The 17377-nt window shown below is 42.9% G+C and overlaps 2 protein-coding genes across 3 annotated transcripts in view; both read left to right on the top strand.

Annotated features, from left to right (window-relative positions):
• PLCL2 (phospholipase C like 2) overlaps positions 1-17377 on the top strand; it is a 189344-nt gene that overhangs the window by 5162 nt on the left and 166805 nt on the right. The window lies entirely within an intron of this gene.
• LOC140906031 (uncharacterized) lies at positions 13714-16046 on the top strand. The gene is made up of 2 exons (XM_073329525.1): positions 13714-14504; positions 14897-16046. The coding sequence occupies exons 1-2, from the start codon at positions 13886-13888 to the stop codon at positions 14980-14982; spliced, it is 705 nt and encodes a 234-aa protein (XP_073185626.1). The 5' UTR covers positions 13714-13885; the 3' UTR covers positions 14983-16046.

The following is a 17377-nucleotide window of genomic DNA, read 5'->3' as shown; positions in this document are numbered from 1 at the left end:
TTGTTAGACTCTCCATGAAGTTGTATTTATAGCCCACAGGAGTTTCAACATGTTGCATATGTCAGTGATGTGAAAGGCATGTCACTACTTGCTAGCAATGAAGTGACCAGGACACCTCAACATCATTGTTAATTTGTGTTGTGCCTCTCAATTGACAAGACATGCCTTGCTTCTTTCCTGAGATACATGCTACAAAATGATTTAACTTCCTCTCATAATTTGTTAAACATTTATTTATTTTTAACTTGTTTCAATCTATAAGAAGTACTTAATCAGAACATTGAGACGTGCAATATTTTAAAAAACAAACAGCTTTACTAATTGGCACAAAGCTAGCAAGACAGCAGTTAAAGAGAAGCTCTGTGTATCTCTGCCAGGGTCTCTAAACATATTAACAAAATAGTGTGCTGAGTGGCATCGGTCTGTTGATGGATTTAAAAGAATCAGCATGGATACTTTTTTCTCAACTGCCAGGATGAGGAGAAGGTCCAACAAGTACACAGTTATTTTTGTACCATAGCTAGGTCTAAAATGAGACTAGAATTCCCCCCCAGGAAATTTGAGGACTTAATGTATTGTATAAATTCATAATATCAATGAGGAGTCCGGTGGCACCTGAAAAACTAACAGATTTATTTGGGCATAAGCTTTCGTGGGAAAAAAACACTTCTTCAGATGCAAGGAGTGAAAATTACAGATGCAGGCATAAATATACTGACACATGAAGAGAAAGGAGTTACACTACAAGTGGAGAACCAGTGTTGACAGGGCCAATTCAGTCAGGGTGGGTGTGGTCCACTCCCAATATTTGATGAGGAGGTGTCAGTATCAAGAGAGAGCAAATTGCTTTTGTAGTAAGCCAGCCACTGCCAGTCCCTATTCAAGCCCAAATTAATGATATTAAATTTACAAATGAATTGTTGCTCTGCAGTTTCTCTTTGAAGTCTGTTTTTGAAGGGATTTTTTGTTGAAGTATGGCTACTTTTAAATCTGTTATAGAATGTCGAGGGAGTTTGAAAGTGTTCTACTGGCTTTTGTATGTTACCATTCCTGATGTCTGATTTGTGTCCATTTATTCTTTTATGTAGAGGCTGTCCGGTTTGGCCAGTGTACATGGCAGAGGGGCATTGCTGGTACATGATGGCATATATCACATTAGTAGATGTGGAAGTGAATGAGCCTCTGATAGTTCACAATAACCTTTTCCAGAAATGAAGGCTTGAGATAAGGCAAGATTGTAATTTCCTGACTAAGGGCCTACCACAGAGGTGGGCAGACTATGGCCCGTGGGCCACATCTAGCCTGTGGGACTGTTCTGCCCGGCCTCTGAGCTCCCAGTCAGCGTGGCTAGCCCCTGGCTCCTCCCCTGCTGTCCTCCCTCTCCTGCAGCTATGCCGCCGCGTGGGCAGCACTCCTGCCGCTCCTGTTGGGCAATGTGGGCAGCGGGGCTGTCTCTGGCGGGGCTGTGTGCTCCTGCTGCTCTGAGCGGCATGGTAAGGGGACGGGGAGTGAGAAGGGGATTGGATAAGGGGCAGGGGATCCCAGGGGCAGTCAGGGGACAGGGAGCAGAGGACGGTTGGATAGGGGGTGGGGTCCTGGGTTTGGGGGGTGGGGTCTCGGGAGGGGATGGTCAGGGGACAAGGGGCAGGGTGGGCTGGATGGGTCAGAGGTTCAGAGGGTGGTAGTCAGGAGGCAGGAAATGGGAGGGGGCAGATAGGGGGACGGGGCCATCTGTTTGGGGAGGCACAGCCTTCCCTACCCAGCCCTCCATACAGTTTTGCAACGCTGTTGTGGTCCGCAGGGCAAAAAGTTTGCCCACCCCTGGCCTAGCATCTTTTTAATGAGCTATTGTTGGCAGCCTGTAATAGGTGTTGACTCCCCCTCCCCCCCAGTAATGGACTCTGTCTCTCTGTTAGATTTTACAACTAATGTAGGTGATAGCCCAAAATTCTTCAAGTAGTTCTGGAGCCTCAATGAGCATAATTGGCTGAAACTCAAGGAAAGAAACTGGCCACTTCTCCTTCTCTTCCCTGACATAGAATTTAGCCCATGGACACAGCCATTCCAGTCCAGATTAAATCATTCTTTTCTTTGAGGTAAATTGAAAATTCCTCAAGCAATAGATACTGGACAGTGTCTGAACAGAAGCAGCCAAATTCATTAAACTGTCTGCTACCTGGAGCAATTTCATTTACTATGATGATGCAGATGCTGTGGTGGAGGAAAAGAGAACCTTCTTTGTTTCAATCACATCTTCAGTATAGGACTTTAAAATTTATGCTATGATCGATCTAGTTTGGAATATGATTTCTGCCACCTGTACTCTGACCTCCTCTCTAATAGTTTCATTTGATACAGAGAATCAGTATATCAGTGTGACACAAGAGACCAGCAGGAGGGGACATTTAGGAGCTATCCTCTCTATAATAGAGGACAATAGATTGTTATGTTGTCTGACACATACTTTTCTTAAGACAATGAAGAAAAAATTCAACCTGTTGTTCTTCCCAGACAACTGAAATTTCAAAACAAGACATCAAATGAATCTTCAGACACATCTTGACTTATTTATGCCAAAAGTTTAACTTCTGAAATTTGGAAGCTAGTCTCAGGAGTTGATCTGTAAACTTTTGAAAATTAATGCATTGCATTGGAGTTTAGTCAATCAATAGGTGTGAAATTGCATGTAATTATAGGCAGGGCTGGTAGTGCCACCTATTTTTAAGATTACCCAACACTTCCTATCATAAGACCCTGTTTACAGTTGCTTGTAATTTACCAAGTTTTAACACTTTGGGCTGAAATTTTCCATGCCAGGTGTCTGCCTCAGGCTGAATTATTTTTCGAAAATTTTAGCCAAACTGATTCAGCCATTTCTGAAAACAAAGGCTGGGGAAAATATGTTACTTTGCCCAAGTTTAAAAAAAATAGGTGACGATATTGTTAAACAGCTCTTACACCCACATGCTTCGGAGAAGGACCTTGTAATTTGGCAAAGGGGGTGACTTTTGTTTCAGGAATGTGTCTTTTGAAGTTCACACATGCTCAGTAGAAACATCTTCAATTTTAACAGCTAACATCTCCTGTCCTCACTGAGCATGCCCAGGCTTCTCCACAGCTTCTACATATGACTGGAATGTGGCATCCCTGCAGAGCACCAGAACAAAGATTGAGCATGTTCCAGCCAACCTAGAATTACAGGACTTTACCTATACTAGCTGCACCCAGCTGGGAACTGGAATTGAGAGCAGGGAGCTTCTCTCTCCTGTGCTCTCAGTGACCCTCCCGCTGGTGCCCAGGCAGCAAGGAGTAGGAAGTTCTCTGATTCAAAAGCAGAGGAGACTTTTTTTTCAAAAAGTGGTGGAACATTTCTGGACACTTTGTAAAATTCTTTTACCTAGTGCCTGACAGGATCATAATAAGGAAAGTGCAGGCCCGCTGTGTAGCCAGCATGCTTTGTTTGCCAGTCTTCAAGGTAGCAATGTTTTAACAGTACTTAAACAAAATTATGGGAAGAGAGCTTTTTAAAATTAATCATTGTTTTAACATTCATTGTTTAGTCTGTATAAAAGTATATTGTTATAACAAATGACAGGAATTCTTTCAGTTGACTGCCAGAATCTTTGTTTAGACTTGTCTCTGCCTACTAGTTGCTTTTGCTATTTTCAGTAAAGGCACTTGTTTACATGAGTTAACTGACACTCAGTAAACAGAAAAAAATAAAAGATTGTTTGTTTCCAAAATTATGGAAGCTTAAAAAATCTGTTGGAGGAAAATAAAGTTGGAGGTGGGATCCAACATACTGTGCTTTGCCAGTTATTGTAAAAAAACAAAACACAACATTTAAATGTGTATTTGACTTGTTTGTTTGTTTGTTTTAGCCATGTTGGTCCCAGGAGTTCAACTTCTGTGTTGCTGAAATAACATTTAAAGCCACTGAAACTAGTTCTGTATCTATGCATGCTAAGTACAAAGCATTTTATGTAACATAAGGCAGTAAGAATGCTGTATAATATTCACTTCAGGAAATACCTTGGATCAAGAGAAATTATTTTGTCATTCATAAGGAGCAACTTCTAAACTCATTTTTGTTATGCACCCACACTGGAGTGTTTTAAGAGATGTATCCAGTGGAAACCTAGGATTTTAAGTATAAACTCATGAAATGCAGGAGATGAGAATGTGGTTATTCATTGAACATTACTACCATGTAGTGGAAAGAGGCAGACCATTACCTTAAATAACTTGTGTTCACATATTGCCACTTCCCAAAGAATCCTCAAAACGTTTTACAGTATGTGCAACACCATTGAAAAGCAACCTTTTTCAGGGGTGGAGGGAGCATGCAGACAACCAGTATGCAGGAATTATGCTCCAGTAAATTTGTTAGTCTCTAAGGTGCCACAAGTACTCCTTTTCTTTTTACGGATACAGACTAACACGGCTGCTACTCTGAAACAATGGCCAGTGGGTAGTATTTGGCCAAAGAGAGAGATAGATATAGGCTGTCCTAAATGCCTACAAAAATACCATGAGAGCTTGAATTTCCTTTTTTCTATAAGATCTCATCAAACATATCCTTGGATTGCTGTGTAGCCAGTATCTATGGCTTTCTAAGGCTCTGTGTGGCCTCAAAGACTGCAGACATTGAGAACTGAGCTGAGAGTGTTTCTCAGATGACTGCTAGATTAATTACTGGTAATTTCTTGTCTCTTGTCTTTCTGAGATTCTCTTATAATTGTATCTTGTTACTTTTTCCCTCGTGGTTTCCCCACCTCTCCTTTCCCTCCTCCTATTGTCGTAGATACATCATTACACTCCACAGCTATTGCTTGGGGAGGGTAGGTAGTTTCTAAATCTGCTTGCGCCTTTTTGAGTTTACTTAATCTAAAGTGATGTGTATTGCATGCTTGTTGCTTCAGCAGCAAAAGGCCAGAGTTTGCTTTAGAATTTAGGGTGGTAGATTGCATTATACCATCAGTAAGTCACTGGGGTGAACATAAGAATGGCCATACTGGGTCAGACTAAAGGTCCATCTTCCAACAGTGGCTAATGCCAAGTGTCCCAGAGGGTATGAACAGAAGAGGTAATCATCAAGTGATCCATTCCCCATTACTCATTCCCAGCTTCTGGCAAACAGAGGCCAGGGACACCATCATAGGTGCTATTTAAGATATTGGCTATGAGAGAATGCTGTGAATGCCTTTCAAATAATACTTTTAAACTCTTCTCCTTGAAGAAACATGTGCTCTGATTGGTTTTTATTTTTATTTTTGCTTGGCATTACTGTGTTTGCTGGGATCTGGAAGCTTCATTTGAAATGGTTTGTAACATACTATAAATATGTTTCTCTTACAGGCTAGTGATATGAAACCGTGTTGATTTAATACATTTAGCTTCTAGCTATGGTTGAATACATTTATTTGCATATCAGCAGAATAGAGTAGAAAAAATTACATTATGTAAGGCTGCAGAGTAAGGTTAAAAAAAGTGTAGCATCTCAGAATAGGCTTCTAAATGAAAGATAGAATGTGTGTGTAAATAAAATATCCTTTATTTTGAGAGGATTTTGGACTTGCTAGTGGTGTAATTTATAATAGCTACCGTACAGGAGACAAGTCCTTTGGAGCAAATTCTGGGGTGCTCTACATGTTCAGGAAGGGACACGCTCCTCTGTAGGTGATGGGGGCTCCCTTTTTTATACAGTGCCTCTTGCTAGCCAGTTATTGTGTATGTGCGAGAAATGAAATTCTGTGCTTTTTTTCCTATATTTTCGGGTCTCCCACCTCAGACTGATAGATTGTAATTTATATCATGAAAGTAGCAGACAGTGGCTCCAGTAGAATGAACTAAAAAATTGAGGCTGGAGACTACATGTACGTGGATCTAAGATTGAAAAATAAAATTATTACTGTCCCCTGCCCAGAAGGGATCAGCAGTGAAACACTTAACAGTATTGAAAGGTGTTTTTTTTGACTGGGAATTAGGATGTCTTGAGTTCAAATCCCAGTTTTCGGCAAGTCTTCTGAACTCCTGCCTCTGTTTTCCCACCTATAAAATAATGATAAAAAGGACCGGCGTATCTCATGGGGTTGACATGAGAATTAATTTGTTTGAAAAGTACTTTGGATATGAAAAGCTGTATAGATATGTGTATAAATACTAAGTATTTACACTGTCATCCTTAGGCACTGTTAGGGGGCTTATTCCTTCACCCACTTACTTCCCTAGTCCTTCTCGCATGAACAGAGAGCAACAATACCCAAAGTCCAAAGGTGCAAACAATTCGATGTTTATTGGGGTGAACTTCCAGCAAGCATGATTCCAGTTTCCTTCCTTAGTATCCTCCTTCCCAGCTCTGACACCACAGAGCCTTACACCTGTGTCCCTGTTCCCATTCCTACCCTTAGTCAAACATGATTCCAACTTCCTTACTCCCATTCCCTGTTCCCATTTCCCCCTTTAGCAAAACATGATTCCAATTTTCTTACCCCCATTCCCTGTTCCCATCTCCCCCTTTAGCAAAACATGATTCCAATTTTCTTACCCCCATTCCCTGTTCCCATCTCACACACCCACATGCCCACCCCCACCCACACCCCCACCCCAGTCACTTCCTCATTGACTACAGATTATATAGTAAAACTTGAGTTCTGCTTAGCTATACCTTAACCAATCATTTTCCTGAAATTTAACTAACCAATCCTAACATATTGTAACATGATTATGTAACCAATTATATCCCACCACCTCAATTAGTTTACACCCAGCAAAATTAATTATACAGCAGACAGGAACAATCACAGAACCAGACAGAGATTATACAGACAAACAACAGCAAAGTGGGAACTATAATGACAAAACAATACAGAAGTGAGGATTTCACATCCCAGCTATTGATAAGTGAGTTCTTGCCAGACAGGATGCTATCAAACTAAGTTTCCTTTTACATTTTCTAGGCACTTCCCTTTCTCTGGAGGTGATAGGAATACAATCCTGTCCTGATAGTGCCTAACAGCCCAATAGCACCTTATTTCAATGTGACTAGTTTGGAATGTGAGGATGTGACCGTTCGCTTCCCAGCTTATGGCTGCCTCTGCTGCTTAGCCAAAGGCCTTAGCCTAAGAACAGGGCCTCAGACTGTCACAGTAAGAGAAGGCCCTTACACCAGCAGACAGTGATTTTGATTCTTTTTATACCTCTATCACTAGCCAAGTGATAAGAATACACCTAAATTCTTAGAGTACAGGCCTGTGCAGACAGGCCTGAATATCTATATCCTAACAGGCACCATTGAAATACAGTAACTCCTCGCTTAACATTGTAGTTATATTCCTGAAGAATGCTACTTTAAGTGAAACGATGTTAAAGTGAATCCAATTTCCCCATAAGAATTAATGTAAATAGGGGGGTTAGGTTCCAGGGAAATAAATAAATATAAACAAACAATTTAATACTGTACACATCAATGACAATTGTGAAGGTTGGTTGAGGTGGTGGAGTCAGAGGGTGGGATATTTCCCAGGGAATGCCTTGCTGCTAAATGATGAACTAGCACTCAGCTGAGCCCTCAAGGGTTAACAGATTGTTGTTAATGTAGCCTCAATCTCTACAAGACAGCACAAATGGAGGGAGGAGACACAACAGATGCATGGCAGTGGCTGCAAACATTCCCTGCAAAACTGAATGTGATGATGAACCCACACTATCCCACTGGAGCGCACCACTTCCTTCACTTTCCAAAGTGCCAGGGGTGTGTGCATGTATGTGTGAGACAGAGACTCTCTCTCTCTCTCTCTCTCTCACACACACACACACAGTGTGTGTAAGTGAGTGAGGGAGAGAGAGAGATGCACATTGCCCCTTAAGGTATGATGACCACACTCTAAGTACACTACCTTTTTAAGTAGATCAGCAAGTTGAGACAGCAGCTGCTGCCAGCAAGCTCCCTCCATCCTGAACCCTGTTGTGTTCCCCCCTGCTCTGTGGAGATGGGGTACAGGAGCTGGGGGGAGGGGGACTCCCGGACATCAGCACCCTCTTTCCCCACACACAGCAAGCAGGAGGCTCCCGGGAGCAGCTCCAAGGCAGAGGGCAGGAGCAGCACAGGGTAGTGAGGGGGAGGAACACCTGAACTGCCTGGCAATTGATAGCCTGCTGGGCAGCTGCCGCACGGGGAGCTTAGGGGAGCTGATAGGGGGCCTGCTGGCCCACCCTGGTTCCAAGCCCCCACCAGCTAGCTCCAACGGGCTGCTCTTCCTGCCAAACAGCGTTATAAGGGAGCATTGCTCAACTTTAAACGAGCATGTTTTCTAATAGATCATAGGGGAAAGAACCACTAAAACTCTCTTTGGAGAAAGGGGGTGTTTTGAACCAACAGTGATGCTATTGTCCCTGTCATTGCCTTTCCGCTTTTCCCCCTTTCACTCCTTGTGGAGGAGGAGAGTGCAGTGAAGCTTCCTTTGGGTCCCAGCACTTGGGGAAAAAGGCTTCATGCTTATCGGACTTTGAGCTTCTTATTAGCCAAAGCTGATCTGAAAGATGGGGAAGGTAGCAGTGTCTAGGAGCTGTGTCCTAGTGGGAAGCTTAGAGTACCAGTCTTCTACCAGATGATGAGAGGACCATCCTAGGTCTTCCGCAAGGTACTGCCTGCTTGGCTCTCATTAGAGAATCGCCATCTTAACTAGCTAGAGGTCAGTGTCTGATGTCTGGGAAAAACTTAATTTTTTGAGCACTGCTTAAACAAAGAAAACGAATATAAGTGCCCTAACTTTACCACTTAAACTCAGAACCACAAAGGGATAGCCTGTGTACATCATGTAGTATTGGGGCTGTTTTTTTGGGCTTTGTCTCCACTAAAAAAACGTTAATTAACATGTTGGTTGTTACTAGAGTAGACAAGGCAAGTTATAGTTTTAACGTGTGTTTTAAGCTGGTTGACCAGCTTAAACTACAGCTTGTCTTGTTTCCAACAGTAGCAAACTGGAGATTTGGCCTTGGAGCACTGATGTCCAAGGCGATTCTCTTTCTACAGAAGGAACAAACCAGAAACTCCTCAAATGTCTGTGGAAGGAACCTCTTTGTTTTTTTTTCTATAGATCTGAGGGAAGTGACTGTGTGTGTGTGTGCTGGGGGAGTCACCCTATTCTTTCCTCCCTGACTTCAGTAGTTTTTTTAAATTACTCTAGCTTATGTAAGTGCACATAGTCGTCCCTCAGCTACCACAGCAAATACATTCAAAATTATGGGCACCTGCACTCCCAGGATCATGTGGGGTAGAAACTGAAGATAAAAATGACTTCTCTAGTAGTTTAATGGGAGAAACTGATCTAGCAAGACCCAACTTAAGCATAGTTAAAACTCTGCAGAGGTTGAGAAAGAAGAAATGAAGCTCACAGAAACAGAGGAAAAGATTGGTCCTCTTCTGCCATCTTGTCTTGGGGAATCTCTCTTCCGTATATAAATATTTTGGGTCTTTTTTTTTTTTTTCAGTCCCAGAATTACTGCTAAGCTTTATCTAGATTTGGAAAATTAAATAAATGTGTTGGAGCACTTAACTAGGTAGATAACAAGTTTTAGCTATTAAAAAACAGAACAAAAAAAACAACAACAACTAAACACTTTCTACTTGGTCTAGACAAGGCCCTAGAGTCCTTTTGATAATAGAGGAAGAAAAAGCTTATGAAGTATGAATAAATTCAGTAATATTTGTGATATGGTTTGCATTATTTTCTTCCATCCCTTAGCTATATAAAATGTCAGCTGAAAAAGAGAAATTCTGATAATGCCCTTGAGATTGATTGATTCAGCAGTTGCCCAGCATTATTCTACAGGAAAATGTCACTCCCTTTTTGATTAAAAAAATAGATGAATAGAGTTCATGAAAGGTCGTTTTATTATTAATGGCAAGCTGGGCTCTCCACTCAACATCTTGGCATTGAAGTGGGCTCCCTATACAAAGCTGGAACACTTACTGAATTGCAAGTAGAAAAGTCAACTGGCTTCCTATATGAAAGGGAAGTCCAAGGTGCTCCACGGAGTTAGCTTCTTTATGATATGGCCTCAAAGTACACACATTGTGACGCCAGATGTTGTGTCTTGGTATTTGAAAAATGGCAAGCCTCAATGCCAGGAGAATTTCCTTTCTTTAAAGATATCTTCCCTCCCTTCAGATCCCAATTCCTGATCCTCAATTCTCCTGTGCAAGAATGTCTGGAACTCCCAAAGCAAAACATTTCTAGAAGGCTGGAGGTTGGAGCATTCTGACCTTGAAATAATGAGTGGCGCAGCCTACTGGGGCCCTCATCTGTATGTTCCTTTTGCCTCTGCCTGTTGAGGAATTCCTTTTGGTTGTTTCTATGAAAAGCTGCAGCTACTCAGTCTTTTGGCTGTTTCTTGCTTGTTCTTGGTTTCCCTCAAGATTTTTAAGCTTGTTCTTATCAGTATCACTAGCTCTCATCTCTCTTTTAAATATTTTTTTTTAAAAGAAAGATGGGGGGTGTATGGGGGAAATGAATATAAGATAATTGGCTAGATGTTCTTGTGTACCTTTTGCTGCCTTTGGTATTAAATATATTTCCCTACTAATTATACCAGTTTTTTATATTTCTCTATCTGAAAATCAAAATAGGGTCAGCTTTGTATGTACTTGTATGAGACTGTGGGTGAAATCCTGGCTTCATTAAAGTGAATAGAAGTCTTGTGATGTACTGTAGTGGGGACAGGATTTCAACCGGGGTCATCTTAACCACTGCTTTACAGTTTTTTAGGCTTTTCTGAGCTGCTAGTCCCCTGGTCCAGGGAAGAAAGGAGGGCATTTCTAGTCTGCTGGAAATTCATACTAGAGAAAGTGATCTCGAGGTCCGACGACTCTCTGATATAGTAGTCTGTATCAGCAAAGAGAAAGCATCAAAAATTTTCGCCTGTGAGAAGAACCAAATTGGGGCCTGAAAAATTTACCAAATAGTTTCTATAAGGGAGACTAAAATATACAAATGAGAAGTAGCTAGACAAATTTCCAACAAAAGGTTCAAGGTTGATGTCTTGGAGAGAAGCCCAGTCTTGCATCTTAACTGCTGGAAAAGGGGAGGGTATGGGATATCTACCAGGGTGCAGTCCCTGTATTATTTGGGGGCTTCTCCTGTTGTATCTGCCTCTAACCATTAGCTTCAAAATAAGAAACATTCTCCCCAGACTCTGCTGCCATGAAAGGGACCAGTCTCTACTGCTCAGCCTAATAGTCCTCCCCTGCTATATGGAAGTAGCCAAAGAGAACTGCTCTTCTGTCCCTCCCCAGTCTCCATAGTTTGTGTTGTTCACCCTAGTGATTAAGTGCTTGTGAGTGTGCTAAAAATAGATGGGTGACGTGGGCTACCTACCAGAGTGCAAGCCTGCCTGATACCCTGGGTCAGAGTTCGGGAAGCCACTGCGCTTGCCGCGATGTCCACACTGTTGTTTTTAGCATGCTAGCTGGAGCTGAGCTAGTGTCTGCCTATCTAGGCTGAGAGACATGCTCCCAGTAGTAGTGTAGACATAGTCATAATAGCTCTGCCAAGTATTGTCAACATGACATTGTGATTTTTGACAGTTTTACAGCTGCCCTACAGGCTACTCAAAGAAGAGTAGCTGTGAAATTGACCAGGGACTTGTTGTTTTTCTAAGTAGCAGTAAAATTTATGCGCTCAAGCAGAGGCACTGAAACGGTTTGTCCGCAGACTTAAGAAGATAACACCACATGGATTTGCACTGAATTCACATTTGGAAGATTATCTGCTTGCTCATAAGGACTGGAGACTTCTCCCTCCCCCTTCCAAAGCTTTAAGCTTGAACTTTAACTGCAGAAATTCTGAGTTTAGGCCCCTACGCTTGTAGGGAAAACTTCCCACATATCATGGTGAGTGATGTTTTTTGCTGTTTATCACTACTAGTGACTTGTGATTAATACAACATACAAGTTTAGTGCCTTCAACTGCATCACGTGTGCCATACTCACACATCTGCCACATATGCCACATCTAACCCAATGTCCCGTGTTATCTATTCTTTCAGTTTCCCTGCCGTTCTTTTCTTTGCGTGGGTAGGCATGTGAAATTTACTACAATCCTGCTTTTGGAAGCTCTGGAGGGTGAGATTTTAGCATATATAATCTCACTACCTGCCTAGATAGCAGCAAACTGCAAAGAGATGCAAAAAAAGTTAATTAAAATACTCCTGATGGACCCAAGCCTCTAAAGTTTGTTTTCTGAGAGTTTATCAGTTGTCTCAAATCTAAGGGTCTTGAATTGATATAAACTCTGGTTAAAATTATATCCTTACATTCAGTTTTTACTGTATAATTTGCAAACTATCGATATTTGTTGGAAATATTGTAAAATGAATAATTAGTTGCTGAGTTTATTTCAAGCCTTTCCAGTTTCATTGCCTCTTGTGTGCTAAAGAAATTAGATATCAACTTAAATAAAGACATTTTACAGTACTCCACTGCCTGATCTGACCATGACTAAACGCATATTTTCTTTTGCATGGAAATAATATAAACTTGTGGTTTTTTTAAATAACCTCTGTTTTTCGCTAATCTGCATTGGAATAGGATCAATTTAGAATATACATAATATTTCAGAAGCTGTTAAAGTAGTTACTGTATGCTTTAGTACTTATGATTTAATATGATTTGGAAATTCAAAGTTTATGGTGTATTCAGTTATAATGCAATACAGGTCACTAATATATTAAAAGATATTGTATGTAAAAAACACTGTGAAATGAAAATCTGTGTTTGTATATGCAGACTAGAAATCTAGAGTTACAAAATTTAGTTATTGCTTTCTGCTTGGCCCAGAGTGGTTCAAACTTCTTATCTAGTATCACTAATTTCTCTAATGCTTATGGTCATAATTAGTCTCAGTGAAAGGATATCATTTACATTTTAAAGGTGTAGTGAGGATGTTTTAGACCACAGCATATACACTTCTTGCCTCTTAAAAACAAAGTCAATAATCCTGAGATTAAGCCAATACATTTCTTGTCTGTCAGAACAACCACTAAAGATTTTAATGGCATCCAATGTATATATTAAATGTCTCTACAATGGTGAATTAAGACTAAACGGGGCCTGCATACAATCTAACCTAGGGGACCCCCCCCTAAATTTCCCTACAACAAATCAAAACTTCCCATCCCCCCACAAAAGTGCTTATGGCTCAAGTGTTTTTTTAGCTGGTAATAGTGCATAAAGTTTATAGGAATACAGTCTTATAGTCTGAGAAACATACAACAGATAACACGTCCTTCCATAAACTAGAATCTTGCTAATCTGAACAATTTATAATCTTTTTTTTTTTTTTTAAAAAAAAGGCAAAAACAACCCCAAAAATAGAGTATCCACACTTCTCAAGAAATATTTGATTTCAGGCACACTGCAGTGTACTAATAATGTATTACTTTTATAAAGTATACTGCAGTACATATATTTTGAAATACTATCAAATAATTAAAAACTAAAACAAACTGTCAGGTGTCCAAATAAGTCTATTTTGTGATATAGTATCCTTTTTTTTAATTGACTATTACAGTTACTTCAAGTGTACCAAATTCAGTCATATGCAATGGGTCTCATAGCCCTGGTCTACACTACGAGTTTAGGTTGAATTTAGCAGCGTTAGGTCGATTTAACCCTGCACCCATCCACACGACGAAGACTGTTATGTAGACTTAAAAGGCACTTAAAATCGATTTCTGTACTCCTCCCTGGCGAGGGATTTAGCGCTAAAATCGACCTCACTTGGCCGAATTTGGGGTAGTGTAGATGCAATTTGACGGTATTGACCTCCGGGAGCTATCCGAGAGTGCTCCATTGTGACCGCTCTGGACAGCACTCTCAACTCAGATGCACTGGTCAGGTAGACAGGAAAAGCCCCGGGAACATTTGAATTTCATTTCCTGTTTGGCCAGTGCGGCGAGCTCATCAGCACAGGTGACCATGGAGTCCCAGAATCGCAAAAGAGCTCCAGCATGGATCGAACGGGAGGTACTGGATCTGATCGCTGTATTGGGAGAAGAATCCGTGCAGGCAGATCTCCGTTCCAAAAGACGAAATGCCAATATATTTGCCAAAATCTCCAAGGGCATGATGAACAGAGGCTACAACAGGGACACACAGCAGTGCTGCTTGAAAGTTAAGGAGCTGAGGCAAGCCTACCAAAAAACAAAGGATGCAAACGGTCACTCCGGGTCAGAGCCCCATACATGCCGCTTCTATGATGAGCTGCATGCAATTCTAGGGGGGGCCCCTTCCACTACCCCACCACTGTTCGTGGACACCTGCAAAGGGGGAGTCTCACGCAACAGGGATGAGGAAGATGATGATGAGGAGCAGGTTGAGGATAGCACACAGCAGGCAAGCGGAGAATCCCCTCTCCCCAGAAGCCAGGAACTGTTCATCACCCTGGAGCCAATACCCTCCCAAGGCGGGCTCCCGGACCATGAAGCTGGAAAAGACATCTCTGGTAAGTGTACCTTTGTAAATATAATACAGGGTTTAAAAGCAAGCGTGTTAATGATTAATTTGCCCTGGAGACTTGGGATGCATTTGTAGCCAGTATAGCTACTGGAAAAGTCTATTAACGTGTCTGAGGATGGAGCGGAAATCCTCCAGGGACATCTCCATGAAGCTCTCCTGGAGGTACTCTAAAAGCATTTGCCACGTGGTTGGGGGAGGCCCGTTGGTGCTGAGCTGTTCGCATTTGGCTGAGAGGGATCTTCCCTAATTCTAACATCGGTGGGTGGGGCAGGGTGAAGCATGTAATGTGAATCGCTTGATTCGGTGTGAAATAGTCTTCCCTTTGTTCTCTAAAATGCTTCTTTTTAAATACTGCTCTCCCTTTTTTTCTTCCTGCAGCTGCAAATGTTTCTACGCTCCCCCTATCATCTCCTTCCCAAAGGCTAGCGCAGATTAGAAGGCGAAAAAAAACACGCTCACGATGACATGTTCTCAGAGCTCATGCAGTTCTTCTGCACTGAAAGAGCTCAGCAGAATGCGTGGAGGCAAACAATGGCAGAGTCCAGGAAAGCATTAAATGAATGCAATGAGAGGAGGGAGGAGCATGCTGAAAGGAGGCAGGATGCAATGCTGAGGCTAATGGTGGAGCAAAGTGACATGCTCAGGTGTCTGGTGGAGCTGCAGGAAAGGCAGCAGTAGCACAGACCGCTGCTGCAGCCCCTGTGTAACTGCCTGCCCTCCTCCCCAAGTTCCATGTCCTCCTCACCCAGACGACCAAGAACGCTGGGGGGAGGCTATGGGCACCCAGCCACTTCACCCCAGAGGATTGCCCAAGCAACAGAAAGCTGGCATTCAATAAGTTTTGAAGTGCAGTGTGGCCTTGTCCTTCCCTCCTCCCCTCATCCACCACCCCACCTGGTGCTTCCCTCCTCACCCACCCCTCCCGGGCTGTCTTGCGAGTTTTCCCCCTATTTGTGTGATGAATTAATAAAGAATGCATGATTTTGAAACAATAATGACTTTATTTCCCCTGAAAGCGGTGATTGAAGGGGGGAGGTCGGATGGCTTACAGGGAAGTAGTCAATCAAGGGGGTGGGTTTTCATCAAGGAGAAACAAACAGAACTGTCACACTATAGCCTGGCCAGTCATGAGACTGGTTTTCAAAGCTTCTCTGATGCGCAGGGCACCCAGCTGTGTTCTTCTAATTGCCTTGTTGTCTGGCTGTGCGTAATCAGCCGCCAGGCAATTTGCCTCAACCTCCCACCCCACCATAAACGTCTCCCCCTTACTCTCACAGATATTTTGGAGCACACAGCAATCAGCAATAACAATGGGAATATTGGTTTTGCTGAGGTCTAACCAAGTCACTAAACTGCGCCAGCGAGCTTTTAAATGTCCAAATGCAGATTCGACTATCGTTCTGCACTTGCTCAGCCTATAGTTGAACTGCTCCTTACTACTGTCCAGGGTGCCCTTGTATGGCTTCATGAGCCATGGCATTAAGGAGTAGCCTGGGTCCCCAAGGATAACTATAGGCATTTCAACATCCCCAACAGTAATTTTCTGGTCTGTGAAGTAAGTTCCTTCCTGCAGCTGTTCAAACAGACCAGAGTTCCTGAAGATGCGAGCGTCATGCACCTTTCCCGGACATCCCACATTGATGTCTGTGAAATGTCCCTTGTGATCCACCAGTGCTTGCAGCACCATGGAAAAGTACCCCTTGCGGTTTACGTACTGGCTGCCAAGGTGGTCTGGTCCCAAGGATATGCGTTCCGTCTATCTCCCCACCACAGTTAGGGAACTCCATTGCAGCAAAGCCATTCACTATGACCTGCACGTTTCCCAGAGTCACTACCCTTGATAGCAGCAGCTCAGTGATTGCGTTGGCTACTTGGATCACAGCAGCCCCCACAGTAGATTTGCCCACACCAAATTGATTCCCTACTGACTGATAGTTGTCTGGCGTTGCAAGCTTCCAGAGGGCCATCGCCATTCACTTCTCAGCTGTGAGGGCTGCTCTCATCTTGATATTCTTGTGCTTCAGGGCAGGGGAAAGCAAGTCACAAAGTTCCATGCAAGTGCCCGTACGCATGCGAAAGTTTCGCAGCCACTGGGAATCATCCCAGACCTGCAACACTATGCGGTCCCTCCAGTCTGTGATTGTTTCCCGGGCCCAGAATTGCCGTTCCACGGCATGAATGTGCCCCATTACCAGCATGATGTCCAAATTGTCAGGGCCCGTGCTTTGAGAGAAGTCTGTTTCCTTGTCCTCATCGCTATTGTGATCATGCTGTTGTCGCCTCCTCGCCTGCTTTTGCAGGTTCTGCACATACTGCAGGGTAATGCGCGAAGTGTTTACAATGCTCACAACAGCAGTGGTGAGCTGAGCAGGCTCCATGCTTGCCATGGTACGTCGTCTGCAGGGGAGCAGAGTTGCAGCGGAAGTGGTGGATGACGACGGATGCCACGAGAATAGATATTTATAGAGAACAATGAGTGGACCTGCAAGGTGGATTCATGGCAGCAGGAGAGCAGAGTTGCAGCGGAAGCGGTGGATGACGACAACGGTTAGCAGTCCTACTGCACCATCTGCTGATAGCAGTATGGCGTCTGCATGGAAAAAAGGCACGAAACAATTGTCTGCCGTTGCTTTCATGGAGGGAGGGGCAACTGACGGCATGTACCCCAAACCACCAGCGACAATATTTTTGCCCCAACAGGCATTGGGAGCTTAACCCAGAATTTTAATGAATGGCGGAGACTGTGGAAACTGTGAGATAGCTATCCACAGTGCAATGCTCTGAAAGTCAACGCTAGCCACAGTACTGTGATGCACTCCGCGGACTTAATGCGCTTAGTGTGGACACACACAATCGACT

This window comes from Lepidochelys kempii, chromosome 2 (assembly GCF_965140265.1).
Source record: "Lepidochelys kempii isolate rLepKem1 chromosome 2, rLepKem1.hap2, whole genome shotgun sequence".
Lineage (NCBI taxonomy): Eukaryota > Metazoa > Chordata > Testudines > Cheloniidae > Lepidochelys > Lepidochelys kempii.
Note: the sequence above shows the minus strand (reverse complement) of the source record. Positions and strands in the feature narration are given on the sequence as shown.